The 14,227-nt window shown below is 49.3% G+C and overlaps 1 protein-coding gene across 1 annotated transcript; it reads left to right on the top strand.

The window, feature by feature from the left end:
- Positions 1 to 12,800: 12,800 nt before the first annotated feature.
- LOC142567970 (uncharacterized) lies at positions 12,801 to 14,159 on the top strand. Its single transcript, XM_075678069.1, has 2 exons — positions 12,801 to 13,053; positions 13,135 to 14,159. The coding sequence occupies exons 1-2, from the start codon at positions 12,822 to 12,824 to the stop codon at positions 14,157 to 14,159; spliced, it is 1,257 nt and encodes a 418-aa protein (XP_075534184.1). The 5' UTR covers positions 12,801 to 12,821.
- Positions 14,160 to 14,227: the final 68 nt, after the last annotated feature.

A 14,227-nucleotide genomic window follows, 5' to 3' on the forward strand; every position in this document is an offset into this window, starting at 1 on the left:
ACGGCACACCTATACCTCGCTGAAAAAAACATTTTACAGCATGTCCTTCACATGTGCCAGTTCATGCTGCGACGTGCAGGCAGCTACTACATGATATGCGTCATATTGGCTTCATACGCTTTCATAAATGTCCATATCGCGTATATGAGCACTCTGACATTAAGCTATGTGCGCCGTAACAACGGGTTGTGCGTAGTTTTGGATGTTCTCAAGGGCCTAGTAGTGCGTGCTCGGTCCATTATTCGTTGGTTGTGCGTCATGCATTCATACTTCGCACTGGTGACGTGGCCTTGGTGGGAGAGGTGTTCGTTAACGGACGACGTGAACATCGCACGTTCGGCACGGCAGCTGTACGTATCATGGTGCAGTCGGCAAGCTGAAGCTTCCTGGCTTGTTATCAGCTGCTTTGCTGTGTTGCATTTATCCGTGTGTGCTTTCATGAAACGTAGCAGCGCTCGCGTCGCTTTGTATGCCGGCGACTGGCCTCAGTGACCAATTATAGGAATTAAGTTATGGACATCCGCATGTACTCACACCGATAATACCTTCTTCCCTCCCTCTCCTTTCTTTTCTTCCCTTAAACCCCTTCCCCTGTGTAGGGTAGCAAACCGGACGTGCGTCTAGTTGACCACCCTCCTTTTCATCCTCCTCCGCCTCACCCGTGGGTGCTCATAACGCAGTGGACTTGTAGCTCGGCCATTTTACTAGCCGAACGACTTTAGGACGAAAGTGAAATTGATTCATTGGCTATTAGCATTCCATGTGACTATGCCATGAGTTCTCTTTTTTGTGCCTTTGTGTGGCTCGCTTTATTGCTCCGGACGCGCAGTATTTTTTTTTTCCGGGTGCGCTGGTTGACTCAGTGTGGCCGCGGATGGCTGCACTTTGTTCGTGAGTGGTCGTGTACGTCGATTACATTCCTGGAGAGTAATAGGAATGGTGCGCGCCGGTACTCTGGAACTATTTTTGATGCGCACGAATAGTGTCCGGCCGATAACCATTCGAAATTATTGTTGATTGCGACAAAATCAGCTACAAAGTTCTTGGCCATTCCCACCAGTCCACACAGAAGGCAGCTTAATAACGTAATGCTTTGAAACAGTGATATGACTGGCCCATTGCGCATGTCCACGTTTAGTCTCAATTTAATTGAGTGTGCTGTTACCGGCAAGCTAAATCTACCGCTAAGTAGGTTGAGCTTACCATTGAGGCGAGGATGCCAAGAGAAGGTAAATATGTCATTGCGGCCTCGTAATGAAGCTGGACTTCAAAGAACACACGAACGGAACGTCCTATTGTGTGTACCTATGTTGATTGCGTCTTTATATAAATAAATAGATAAGTGTGTCCTGTACGTGCGGCATGTAATGACATGTAATGGACATGTCAGGACATGTAATGAGGAGGGAAGATAACCGATGGTCATTAAGGGTTACGGACTGGATTCCAAGGGAAGGGAAGCGTAGCAGGGTGCGGCAAAAAGTTAGGTGGGCGGATGAGATTAAGAAGTTTGCAGGGACGACATGGCCACAATTAGTACATGACCGGGGTAGTTGGAGAAGTGTGGGAGATGCCTTTGCCCTGCAGTGGGCGTAACCAGGCTGATGATGATGATGTATGTGCGGCATATGTATTTTTGTGTATTCGTGATCTTTTTTGCACTTCATTATCGAGGCCGCAATGACGTATTTACCTTCTCCTGGAATCCTCGCCACATTGGTAAGCTCAACCTACTTAGCGCTAGATTTAGCTTGCTCCTTTCTATGTGCACTGGTGGTAATGGTCAAGAGTTTTGTAGCTGATGTTGTACCAGTCAACAATAGTATTGAATGGTTATCGGCCGGACATTATTCCTGCGCAACAAAAATGGTTCCAGAGTATCGGCGCGCATCGTTGCTAGTGTTCTCGATGAAGATAACCGATGCACGCGACTACTCACGAGCACATCACAACCATCCGCCGTCACACTGAGCCAACCAGCGCACCCGGAAAAACAAATTACTGCGCGTACGGAGCGGTAAAGCGAGCCACATTAAGACACAAAGAAACTCACGACAATACAGTCACGTGGAATGCTAATAGCCAATAGAGCAATTTCACTTTCGTACTAAAGTCCTGCAACTAGTAAAATGGCCGAGCTACAAGTCCGCTGCGTTATGAGCGCACACAGATCAATGCAACACAGCAAAGCAGCTAATAACAAGCGAGGGAGTAAGTTTTAGTTTGCTGAGTGCACCACGACACAGCTGCCGCGCCGAACGCGCGAAGTGCGCGTCGTCGGTTGAGGATGGCCTCTCCCACCAAGGCCACGTCACCAGTGCCAAGTACGAATGCGTGACGCACCACCAACGCATAACGACCCGAGCACGTACTACTGGGCCCGACAGAATTTCATCCTAAACTACGCGGCACCCGTTATTATGGCACGCAGAGCTTAATGGCGGCGCGGTCATATGCGCGAGCACGTACTGGCTGTAAGATTTGTCGGACGATCTCGCCGCTGCCACCATTTGTAAGGGTTGAAGGTCGTAGAGAGGAACTTGGGAGGAATTACGCGTACAGGGTTTATTTACAGTATTTACATTTTAAACAAGAGAGACATTCGACAGTCTAGCGTGGCTCCCAAATGGAGCACGCAAGACGAACATACAGCACACAGCTTACGATTACGAACACGAGCACAGAGCACGACGACGAGCACACACTAGCAGCGACAAACAGCCGCTTGTAAACACTCCGTGCTACCTAGATACCTAGGTGAGGGAAAAGCGGCAGTTCACCGCCGATTCGCAGCGTCAAACGTGAACGCAGTCGACCCGCCGGTTGTCCATTATCTTGAGTCTTGAAGGGCGCGTCGTTTCCCCGAGCTGACTCCCGCAGCGCGGCCGCCGGTTGCCCATTGTCTTGCGCCTCTAAATTCCAGAGCTGCCTTTCTCCTGTAGTCGGCACGAGTGTCAGCAGACTGTGACGAATCCTGGGGCCCACGTACCGCAAAGCACCCTCTTGTTAGGGAAGCTCTTCTTGCTGCCGAGAGAGACCATGAAAACCCGGCAAATCAACCAACAATACGTTGGGCGCCAAACGTGGCCCGCCCTGCTGCCGTCACCGATTCTCCGAACGAGGCGCATGGTGGATTAACGCTGCCGTAGTCCGCAGTTCTCCGAAGGAAGTTCATGGTCGGTTAGCGCTGTCGTCCTCGCTGGTTCTCTGAAGGGCGCCACCACCGCGGGTCGATCGAAGCACGTGTAGCGGGCTGAAATAGCTTTGCAGAGCAGCACCCCTGCAGGCCGATCCTAACAGCTCCTCCATGGCCCGGAAAATCTCGCCTGGCCAGTGCTGACAACCGCTGGGCAGGAAGAGAATGGCTTTGCTCTCTGCAACCAATGCGCACTTGGAATGCCTTCAACCATCTCACAACAACTGGCACAGAAGAGTCGATCCCGGCAACACAATAGCAATCACGTGCAAACGCCCGGAATCAGCTGTTAACCCACCAGGCTTCCTATCAAAATTTCCATGCAAGTCGCTGAACTGGGAACCCCAAATTTTGCCCCAAAATTTTGTGCCGCCAAAGCGAGCGTTCACGTTCCCCTTGAGTTCGACCAAACCTGACCGTCGCGCTGCATAAGAGTAAAGGTTTACGCAGAACTAAACCGAAGGCTCTCAACCACCAATACCCGAACATAAGCAGCCTAACTTCACGAACAGCCTGTTCTTACCCTATCGCAGTGGCGTATTTATCACACGTACTGGTGCCACTGAACAGTCTGGTGAACTCCACGGGTACGTAATTACAATCACGCTAGCTTTGTGATCCCTATTCCAAACTCGTACTTGCGTCGTACGTATGCATTTCATCACGCTTACTCACATTTGTACCTTTAGTCCATACAGGACACGTACCTTAAACGAACAACTAAACTTGCGTAATTTACGCACTCTGCAGAACCCTTTAAAAATCCGTCTGCTAATAACTCGTTTTACGCACTCTTATTAGAGAAGTCAGAATACGGCTGCCCTCAACACACACGAGCAACCCAGTCATAAACATTCTGCTTCCTTCCGTCCACACAGGACACGCGCTAATGTAACTACGAACGCTTTTCAGTGCAAACTACGCACTTACTGAAAACCTACGCGCTTAACCTTATAAAATTCAAAAACACTTACAAAACAAAGAAGGTTAACTAATACACACCCGCGTTACCATGGGCCTCTCAACGATAACCTTGACCTTCAGGTTACTCACACATAAAAAAAAGAAAGCCTATCTACTCATTAATTAACACCTCGAGAAACTACAGGTTTATATAAAAAACATCTTTCAAATCTCGGAGCTTCTCAAACAAAACACAAACAAAGCTCATACCTTGCATACTGAAAGAAACTCTAATCTTAAATCGCGAAATTTTCAAATGCTAAAAAAAACACACACACAACACGTGTCCCTTCTACGGAAGCTCTCTTGGCCTCCCGTTCCAAACGTTTACGTCTGACTCATACTTTTGAGCCGTACTCGAGGTGGTCGCGGTTCGAACGCTATTCTGGCTGCCCAGGAACAACAAAAGGACCGACACACAATAAGTTCCTTCAAGACGTTGCAGTCTCCTGCCAATTTGCGTCCTGGCGCCACGCTTTCATCACGAACTCGACTGACCACGTCGCGGCTCCCTACCACCTCGTCTCGTCTTGCCACTTCGCGCTCCTTCGCACTACATGTTGCACTCCGAAAAGATCGACGGAGCGAAGAGGAACGTAACTGCCCCGTGCCCTTTGTCCGCGTCCGTGCAGAACATGCGTGTCGGTCTCTTTTCGACCGGTGGCTCGAACGTGCTTGATGCGCGCACGTCGTCATCGACGACCGCATGTTTCTTTTCCTCGCGCCCGGCCTTCTTGCGTATTTCGCCGTCTTTGGCTGCGCTTCTTTAGCCACCGTCTTTCGGTCTTTACCGCGCTTCTTTTTACGGCGCTTTCTCTTTGAAGCCTCTTGCATGCCGCCCTCTGGCGCCTCGTGCTGGCCGGTACACATCTCGTCGGCCCGGATCGGTCTCCTACCTGCACAGTCTGATTGATTTTCATTTAAATCAACACTCTCTCTGTCTCGACTGGCGGACAGCTCAAGCGACTCTGGAACAATGCAGCAGGCTTTACTCGAGCTATGCAACTCGTACTCTTGCGAATTGCCCTCTACTGCATCGCCCAGCTCACGCTGTGCCTCGGCACACAGCCCGTCGGTCTTGATCGCTGTCTCACCCGCACAGTCCGAATGATTCTTAACTAAATCATCCCTCTCCTGGCTACCTAGACTGGCGGAGAGCTGCACCGATCCCTGAACAATGCAGTTACCTTCTCTTGAGCTACGCAGCTCGCAATCCTGAGAACTACCCTCAACCGCATCGTCCAGCTCGCACTTCACTTCGGCTGGCAGATCTGACTCGACATGGGTGCTCGCGTCTGTCGGGTCTGCAGTATTCTGTACCTCGCTAGCAACCTCGCTAACATTACAAGCGACGCACACGCGCGGTAACTGTGCCAATTCATTCGCAGCTGGCCTAGCTGTCTGTACAGTGCTCTGTTGGCACAGCACCTCGTCGCTCTCACTACGGCCTTTAACGGCCTCTGTTGCCACTAAGGCCTCGTTAGCTGCTAGCACTTTGAGTTCACCTATGAACGTGCTGCTAATCTCACAGGTACTACTACTTCTCTCGGCTTTCGACCGAAATCTGCTATCGACTTCTTCCCACTTTCGCTGCGTCCAGCCTACAGATTCCTCAAGCCGCTGTTGACTTCGCTCGATTTCCTGCTTCAAACCTTGAATCTCTTCGTTCAATGCAGCAACGTACTGCCTCGTTACTTCTGTTAGGTCTTTCTCCTGCGAAATGCTTTTCAGTTCCTCCCTTGCTTCTTCCTGTTCTTTCCTAAACTTTTCCTGTTCTTGCCTAATTGCTTCCTGTTCCCGTCTTTGCTTAGAATTCGTTTGCCCATTTGTTCTATAAATTTCAAATCATTGTCACTTTCGAGAATGGTTTTAAGAATCTCCGATTCCGTCAAGTCCTCCTCTACGTTTACCTCGACCTCTTCAATCAACCACAACAGGTCAGCTCTCGTCAAACACAATAGGACCATGGTCGCTACTTTAAGCTTTGGCTCTGCTGTCACACAATACTTGCCACGATACCCACGCAAATCAGAATGCAAGTAAAAGATCCCCAGCGAATCAAATCTACAAACACAGAGAAATTGAAGCCTGGTAAATCTTACAGCCAAAACCAAACGCTTACGTACCCACCGTGAAGCAGCACCGTATCACCAGTCCTTCTCCGCCGTATCCAGTCAGTAATGTTCTTACGAAAAATGAAAACGCTTCAATGAATCATTGACATAATTATGCTAATTAACTTTTTATCAAATACTTTACTGTACAGATTTCAATCTACGTATTGTAGATAGTGAGTATGCAAAGCATATCGACTTCGAACGAATTCTGAGGATGCCAGCGGTTTCAAGATAGACGCTGTCAAACTTGCGGTAACAATGAACTGTGTAACTTAATTTTTAAGGAGACGCGGTTTCATGCACTGAAGCGCAAACTACTTGGAACGCCAATGCATTTCGTTGGACACTATAACATTGATCTCCAATTATCTGGAAAAATTTATAATTGCGCAATCTGTCACAGGCAATGATTATAAATTTGGTGCAGCGAAAAAGGAAACAACATGTATACCGGAACATATAATCCGCTTTGCAACAAAAATGTAACATTGGGTCAACATAAATATGTTGCCTGATGAAATGCACACTTGTAAATTACCTTTCAGCATGTTTATGACACAATACTATTAAGAAATGACTTTTTCTGCCTTGTAAATAATTAGTTTTCCGATAATGGCCGCTCGTTATGTGAATATCACAGGGAACAGCTCCCTCACGCGTCGTTCTGTTTACCAGCGCTTGAAGTTGCTGATGCAACGCTACAAGCCTCTGATATTGATCAACGCTTGACGCTACGTGCGAGTAGGCACACATACCTCAATTTATTTAATTATTCAGATACCTCACAGGTACCCACCGGAACATGGATTGAAGAAGCATTCACCATACGCCGCGCGACCATTGCGCTACCGTCTTCGCTACCTACCAGCTGGTTTACGTGCATTATGTAAACCGCGCCACGCGTGCAACTGGCGCAGCTTAGCGAGCATGCACCGACCAGACTTGTACCGGAGACCGTCGCGGCAACGGTATAGAGCGCTCAGGTGACTGTGTGGGCGTGTTGGTAGGACAGGAATGCAGCTTTTTGCGCACAAGACGAGGACAAAGAAGAGGCTGAGACACACGAGCGCAGACTTACAACAGTGGTTCATTTTAAATAAAGTGACCACATATATAGCAGAATTGGTAATGCATACGTGTGCGCCGCCCGAAACATTCTCTACGCAAGGAGGATAGCTCCTTGCTGAAAAGGGCGGTAGACTGTTTTGACACGTGCACAGGTGTCACCACACCTGTCAATCGACTCCGCTTCGATGATTACTCGGTTTAACTGATTAGGATTTTTGCAGACAATTGAGCATGCACTATATAACGGTTTACGCGTGACCGTGTTTGTGGTGCCTGCCTGATTACGCATACAGTTTCTACAGTGGGCATCCAAAAGCCCTCCTCTCATTTCTGTCACATTGTAGCGATTCTACCGTAGCCCGTCATTAAGACATCGTCCGCTCGCACCAACATAGTTGGGCCCAAATGAGAGGGGGGTTTTTGGATGTCCACTGTAGAAATTGTATGCGTAATCAGGCAGACACCACAGATACGGTGACGTGCAAACGAGTATATACGCCTCGTGCACCGCCTATAGAGGCGCCACTGAAAGCCACCTAGCGGACGCTTCCAACAGTACACGTGGGAGCAGTAGCAGACGACAACCCTTTGCAGCAAGGATGGCTGAAGTTCGCGGCTGCGATTTCTCCTTTGTTCGGGTGCCAGGCTGCTTCTTCTGCGGTGACAGCTGTAGGGAAGATGCTGACCTCTGTGCGAGCGGGTATGAACACGATGTTACCGGTGTTTGGGACAACATGGTCCACATACGTGCAAGGTGTGTCCCGCAGACAAACGCCATGAACCCCATTTACATGACGTAGAGCTCATGTTCACTAGACGATAAATTTTGTTCAGTGATGCGATCTCTCGATGTTTTTTTTTATTCTACCCTTGCCGCAATGCTGCTTCTGTACCTGAATAATAAGCACCCGTCGTTAGTGCAGACTTATATCAAACAAATCCGCACGGTGCAATCTCTGCATATGTCGTTGTGATTTTTCTGCCGATGAATACATGTGACATCGCCGAATAAGTGCAGTCGAAGTCGCCTCAAGAAGATTGAGTGAGTGAGTGAAGTAACTTTATTTTGGTCCAGAGAAGACGCAGGGAAGACCCCGCGCCACCCGGCTAGTCCCACGTAGGGACCGCCAAGCCCAGCTTGACGGCCCGATCGCGGGCACTCTGGACGGCCAGGGTTTGGTCGTTGAGTTCGGGGCTGCCCAAGAGCGCAGCCCACCTATCTTCGCTGAAGGAGGAGCCGATGGCTTCACACTCCCACAACACATGGTCCAATGTTGCCCTTAGTCCACAGGCAGGGCAGTCCGCACTGGGATATCTTTCAGGGTATATGGCATGAAGAACCGCGAGGTTAGGGTATGCACGGGCTTGTAGAAGTCGAAGGGTAACCGCCCGCGCCCTACATAAGGCGGGGTGCGGGAGGGGGAAGACCCGTCGTGACAGATAGTAGTGCGTGGTGATCTCATTAAACGTAAGCAAGGGTTCCCCGCGGGGCTGGGCGACTGCTGAGGCGGCGCGGTCAGAGAGTCCTCGCGCGGCCTCGTGTGCGCCCTCGTTAGGGTTAGAGGGAGAACCCTCAATCGACCCCAAGTGAGCGGGAAACCAAATGAGAGAATGCGGAGAGATACTTTTGGCGCTTTGGAGAATGCGGAGGGCCTGGGGGGAGACCATACCGGTTTGGTAGGCCTTAATGGCTGCCCTGGAATCACTATATATTGCCTCTCTGCGACCATCGAGCACAGCCAGCGCGATTGCAACCTGTTCGGCTACCACGGGCCTCGAAGTGCGTACCGTAGCGCAGCAAGTGAGCCTTGAATTGGAGTCTACGATGGAGACGGCGAATGCCTCTTGTTGGACATATGCCGCGGCATCCACGAAGCTTGCCTCAATGCGGTTATTTCGGACATGCTCGAGTAGAGCTGTACCCCTGGCCCGACGTCTGCCGACGTTGTTTGCGGGGTGCATATTGCGGGGAAGGGGCGCGATGTGCAGGTGAGACCTGATGTCGCCGGGAATCCGCACGGCGTCGGGGCACTGGTCGACAGGATTGAGGCCCATCTCGCCGAGTAACTTGCGGCCCGTCGGGGTGCCGGATAGCCTGAGCAGCTGTGAGTACTCTTGTGCCTCGATAATTTCTTCGAGCGTGTTGTGGACTCCGAGCTTCAACAGGTTTTCGGTGTGAGTGCTTGCAGGTAAGCCGAGGGCGAGCTTAAAGACCTTTCTGATGAGTGAATTGAGCTTGTTCTTCTCTGCAACATGCCAATTATGCATGGCCGCCGAGTATGAAAGGTGGCAGAGAACAAAAGCATGTATAATGCGGATGAGGTTGTCTTCCTTGATTCCCCGGTGCCTGTTGGCGATCCTCCGAATGAGGCCGAGAGCACTCTCCGTCTTGGCGGTGATCTTTCTGAGTGCGGTTCCATTGGCACCGTTAGACTCGATATACATCCCCAATATTCGGAGTGAGTCGACTCTGGGCACCGGAGACTCGTCACCAGTGAAAAGCCGTATTTCGCTTTCGGACGCCGGTTTCCAATCACGATGGCCGCCGCCTCTGGGTCTTTTCTTGTAGAGAAGTAGCTCAGATTTCGATGGAGAACATCTGAGCCCAGTGGGGCGGAGGAAGCGCTCGGTCGCATCGATGGCGCTCTGCATGGCGGCTTCAACTTGGCCGTCGCTGCCGCCGACGCACCAGATGGTGATGTCATCTGCGTAGATGGTATGGTTGATTCCTTGAATCTTCGTGAGCTCCTTAGAAAGTCCGATCATTGCGATGTTAAATAATGTTGGCGAGATGACTGAGCCCTGAGGCGTGCCGCGTGAACCAAGGGTGATCTCTTGCGAAAGGTATCCTTCGATCTTGAGCTTGGCAGTTCTCTGGCTAAGGAAGGATCGGACGAAGTCGTAGGTCCTCTTCCCGAGTCCGAGGCCGGCGATAGACTGGAGAATGAACTCGTGTGAGATATTGTCGAACGCCTTCTGCAGGTCTAATCCAAGGATGGCTCTGGTATCACCCGTGCTCCGGTCGATGATCTGATGCTTTATCAGCTTCATGGCGTCCTGTGTCGAGAGGCCGGCTCTGAAACCAATCATATTGTGGGTGTACATGTCATTGGCCTCGATGTGCACCTTGAGCCGGTTGAGCAGGGCATGCTCTGCAACCTTACCGACACACGACGTCAGGGAAATTGGTCTTAGATTCTCTATTCCTGGTGCTTTACCGGGTTTGGGGATGAGTACCCTCAAGAAGATTAATTGCCAATTTATTGATGGAAACGCGTAAACTAGCCAACAAAGTCACCAAACACACGGGTTAATAAAAGCGCGTGTTAGTGCTGTACAGCCGATGCAATTCTGCTGCATACGCCGATGAACTACCGTTCCCGCTACAGTTTGTGCAATTTTAAATTCCCCAAGGGAGCTGCTTGGAAACGTACAAAGCTAAAGACTAACTAACTTTTCAGTACTTTTTAATATTACTAGGGAGAGGTGCCACATGATATATTTAAAGGCAGAGCAGCGCCAGTCAAAGTAGATGAGCACTGGCGGCAAGGCCCGGTTTAGTCGTCTGCAGCGTAAGTATAAGAATTCAGTTGAGTACAAAACTCACATGCAAGAAGGGACTACGTTGTGAAACAAACAAATCACTCGGCGTGTTAAGTTGTAGTTTATTGCGCCACAAAGTATACCTAGGAAGTGTTAAGTTTCCTCAGGCAGCATCGAGGTGTGATGACTTCCCAAACGGGACGCGAACATTTCAGCGAGAAATGGAACAAAAACACCATATGCAGCAGCTATTAGCAATTCTCGCCCTGAACTACCTATTTTCTAAACACATTTCCAAAAACGCAAACAATATCTAAGATGCCCTCGGGCGAACAGAATAAAGCTGTTAAAGAAGCACTTCCTTGGTGTCATTCCGATAAGACACATCGTGATTTATACCCTTTACAAACAAGGCAGGGTGAAAACTTCGCAGCTCAAAAGAATGGACAAGAGTTATGCATGGAGCAACTAGCAACAATTAAACATGTGCAAAGCCAAGCATAAAATAGATGTAAAAACATGAAGTGCGCGACAGCTGGTGCGAGAATTTACCGCGCCACATGAAACCAACCATTTCAGTTCTTGCAAACTTCAGTAGCTTTAACATACGACGCAATGCGCTCGTGCAGTCGTGCTGCCTAGCTAGCGCAACGCGGTAAAGAAGCGGAAAACAATATAAGCGGCAAACAGCATTCTGAACTTTAGCGAAATGCCTTTAAACCTCATGCTTCACTGCAGACGAACTTCGTTGCTCACGCGTCAAACTATGATCGAGGGGAAAAAACTCCGACGAGACAAAGGAAAGGATGAGAACAAGAAATTTCCCTTCGAAGCGACGATCCATTTTTGCTACCATTGCTCCCGCTGACGAGGCTTTGCCGGGAATTAGAACCGTATCGCCGGCACGTTTTCACCGGTATTTGAGCCCCCACCCTACAACAATTCTTCTTTGACATTCCCTGAAGCTTTGGCCACCCCACACGTGCGAAAGGTGTTGCCTATCTTGCTCTGAAAACGTGAATAAGACAGAGAAGCACGATCAACGACACAACAAACTACGGCGCGCGCCAGGCTCCTCTCTCGCGTGTTCTGCGCAAAGCCGCCACCAGTGGCGCGTCCGTCGGCGTGCACGGTGCGTATACATAACTTGCATGCACGTCACTTCCGGCAGCTTCCGTGACCGCGTCCGCCATTGCCGAGTACCAACCGAACCGGCAGCCGTACGGACGACTGTGTTTGCGTCTTTCCGTAGTCCTTGCTTTATTCGAAATAATGCCTATATGCGCAATATATGGTTGCCGAACAAGAAGCAAGAGTGCTAAGAGGCCCAGCTGCACTGGCTCGAGCGTAGGATTACACAGTTTGCCTAAAATAATAACTCGGCAGTGTGAGAGAACGAGGATTCTCTCCGAAAAGCGCAGGAGCCTCTGGCTTGCTCGTATTAATAGGAGCGACTTGAAGAACCTTGAAAACGTCCGTGTCTGCGGTCGCCACTTCATCACAGGTAAGGAAAAGGCACACCCGCATGCATTTACACACCGGTATAGGCAAGCCATGCCGCTGATTGCGATGCACGCACGCAGTAGATCTCGTCCACTGTTTACGTACGCGGATCTTTCGCTCGCTTCTGTTACTGCACGCTGCACGCCAGGAATTCCTGATTGCTGTTTACGTACGAATTTCGCTTTTTTCGCTGCACGCCAGCAGTTCTTGACTGTCGTTTACGTACGCTGCTCACTTTTTCTGCTCATTCTTAAAACGCTGCCTGTGCAACGTCGTGATGTGCCGTGTAAAAACATGGGTGCTTTCGTGTCGGCAGCTCGAAGTCTCGCCACCCTATGTGATCATTACATTGGGAGGCTTCGCGATGGCTCTAAATATTTGCAGGCAAGCCTTCCAAGTTGATGGATGAGGCAAACCCTGACTGAGCACCAATGCAGCATCTGGGTTACGGAAGTGAAAGACCTTTGACCAACGAAGCGAGGTTCGAGCGATCGAAGAAGCGCAGCCAAAAAAAGAAAGAAAAGGATGCTGTCGAAGCCAGCGTAGCAACGCAACAGTCTCCCGCGGGTATCGAGTTTCCCGAAAGCGGTGCAAGCTCGGAAAATGAGGCAGAATGTCGAATGGAGCTTCCAGTTTCTACTGTGGACTCAGAACCACGCAGACGTAAGTTTGCAACAAAATTTTGTGATACTGCCCACTGTGAATCACTTGAAATTTGGTTTACATTTTTTTCTTCTTTTACAGGTGATATTGGTGTGCAGACAGATTTAACGGGGCACAACATCCAAGCACTTAAGGCAGACAACAAGAGACTTACTTGTGAATTGTGCACCTTAAAAAAGCAAAAAGAATTGCTTGAAGTTACGGAGGAATCTCTGCGTCAAGATGACGCCAAAGTTGCCTTTTACTCGGGAATGATAAACTATTCGGTCTTGCATGCTATATTCCAACTGGTTGAGTCGGCTGTAAAACATACGCCGCAAAATGGGTTGCCAAAGTTTCAAGAGTTCATTATTTTCTTAATGAAACTTAAGTTCAACTTTCCGCACCAGGATCTTGCCTATAGGTTTCACATTTCATGTGCTACCGTTAGCAGAATTTTTGAGAAGTGGCTGGATGCTGCCTTTTCAAGGCTGAGGTCACAAATTGTGTGGCCGTCACGAAATGATATACAAAGGACAATGCCACAAGCGTTTTTTGAATCATTTGGCTCAAAAGTGGCAGTCATAATTGACTGCTTTAAGATCAGAATTGAAAGACCATCATCCTTGCAGCCAAGAAGCGAGACTTGGTCAAACTATAAGAACAGCAACACTGCCAAGTTTTTAATTGGCATCTGTCCACAAGGTGTAATTACATACATTTCTGAAGGTTGGGGAGGCAGAGCTAGTGATAAGCACATAACCGAACATTGTGGCATTTTGGAATATTTGTCACAAGGGGATGTTGTTTTAGCTGACAGAGGTTTTGACATTGCAGACACTTTAGGGTTGTACTGTGCTAAACTCCATATCCCTGCTTTCACTAGAGGCCAGAAACAACTTACTGCGCTGGATGTAGAAAACACGAGAAAACTGGCCAATGTTCGCATTCATGTAGAACGGGTGATAGGGCTTGTGCGGAACAAATATTTGATAATGAAAGCATTGATAATGGCTAGCAAGGCAGGACACGCATTCACACCACTTGATAAGATTGTAACAGTTTGCTGTGCCCTCATCAACCTTTGTCCATCGGTAGTTCCTGCAAATCCAAAACTGCCCTCGTGAACAGCCTTGCGGACATTCTTGCTGTTTACAAGTATGGTTGTATGGGCTTGGGCTAGTTGGTTACGTAC

The sequence above is a fragment of the Dermacentor variabilis genome, unplaced genomic scaffold (assembly GCF_050947875.1).
Source record: "Dermacentor variabilis isolate Ectoservices unplaced genomic scaffold, ASM5094787v1 scaffold_15, whole genome shotgun sequence".
Lineage (NCBI taxonomy): Eukaryota > Metazoa > Arthropoda > Arachnida > Ixodida > Ixodidae > Dermacentor > Dermacentor variabilis.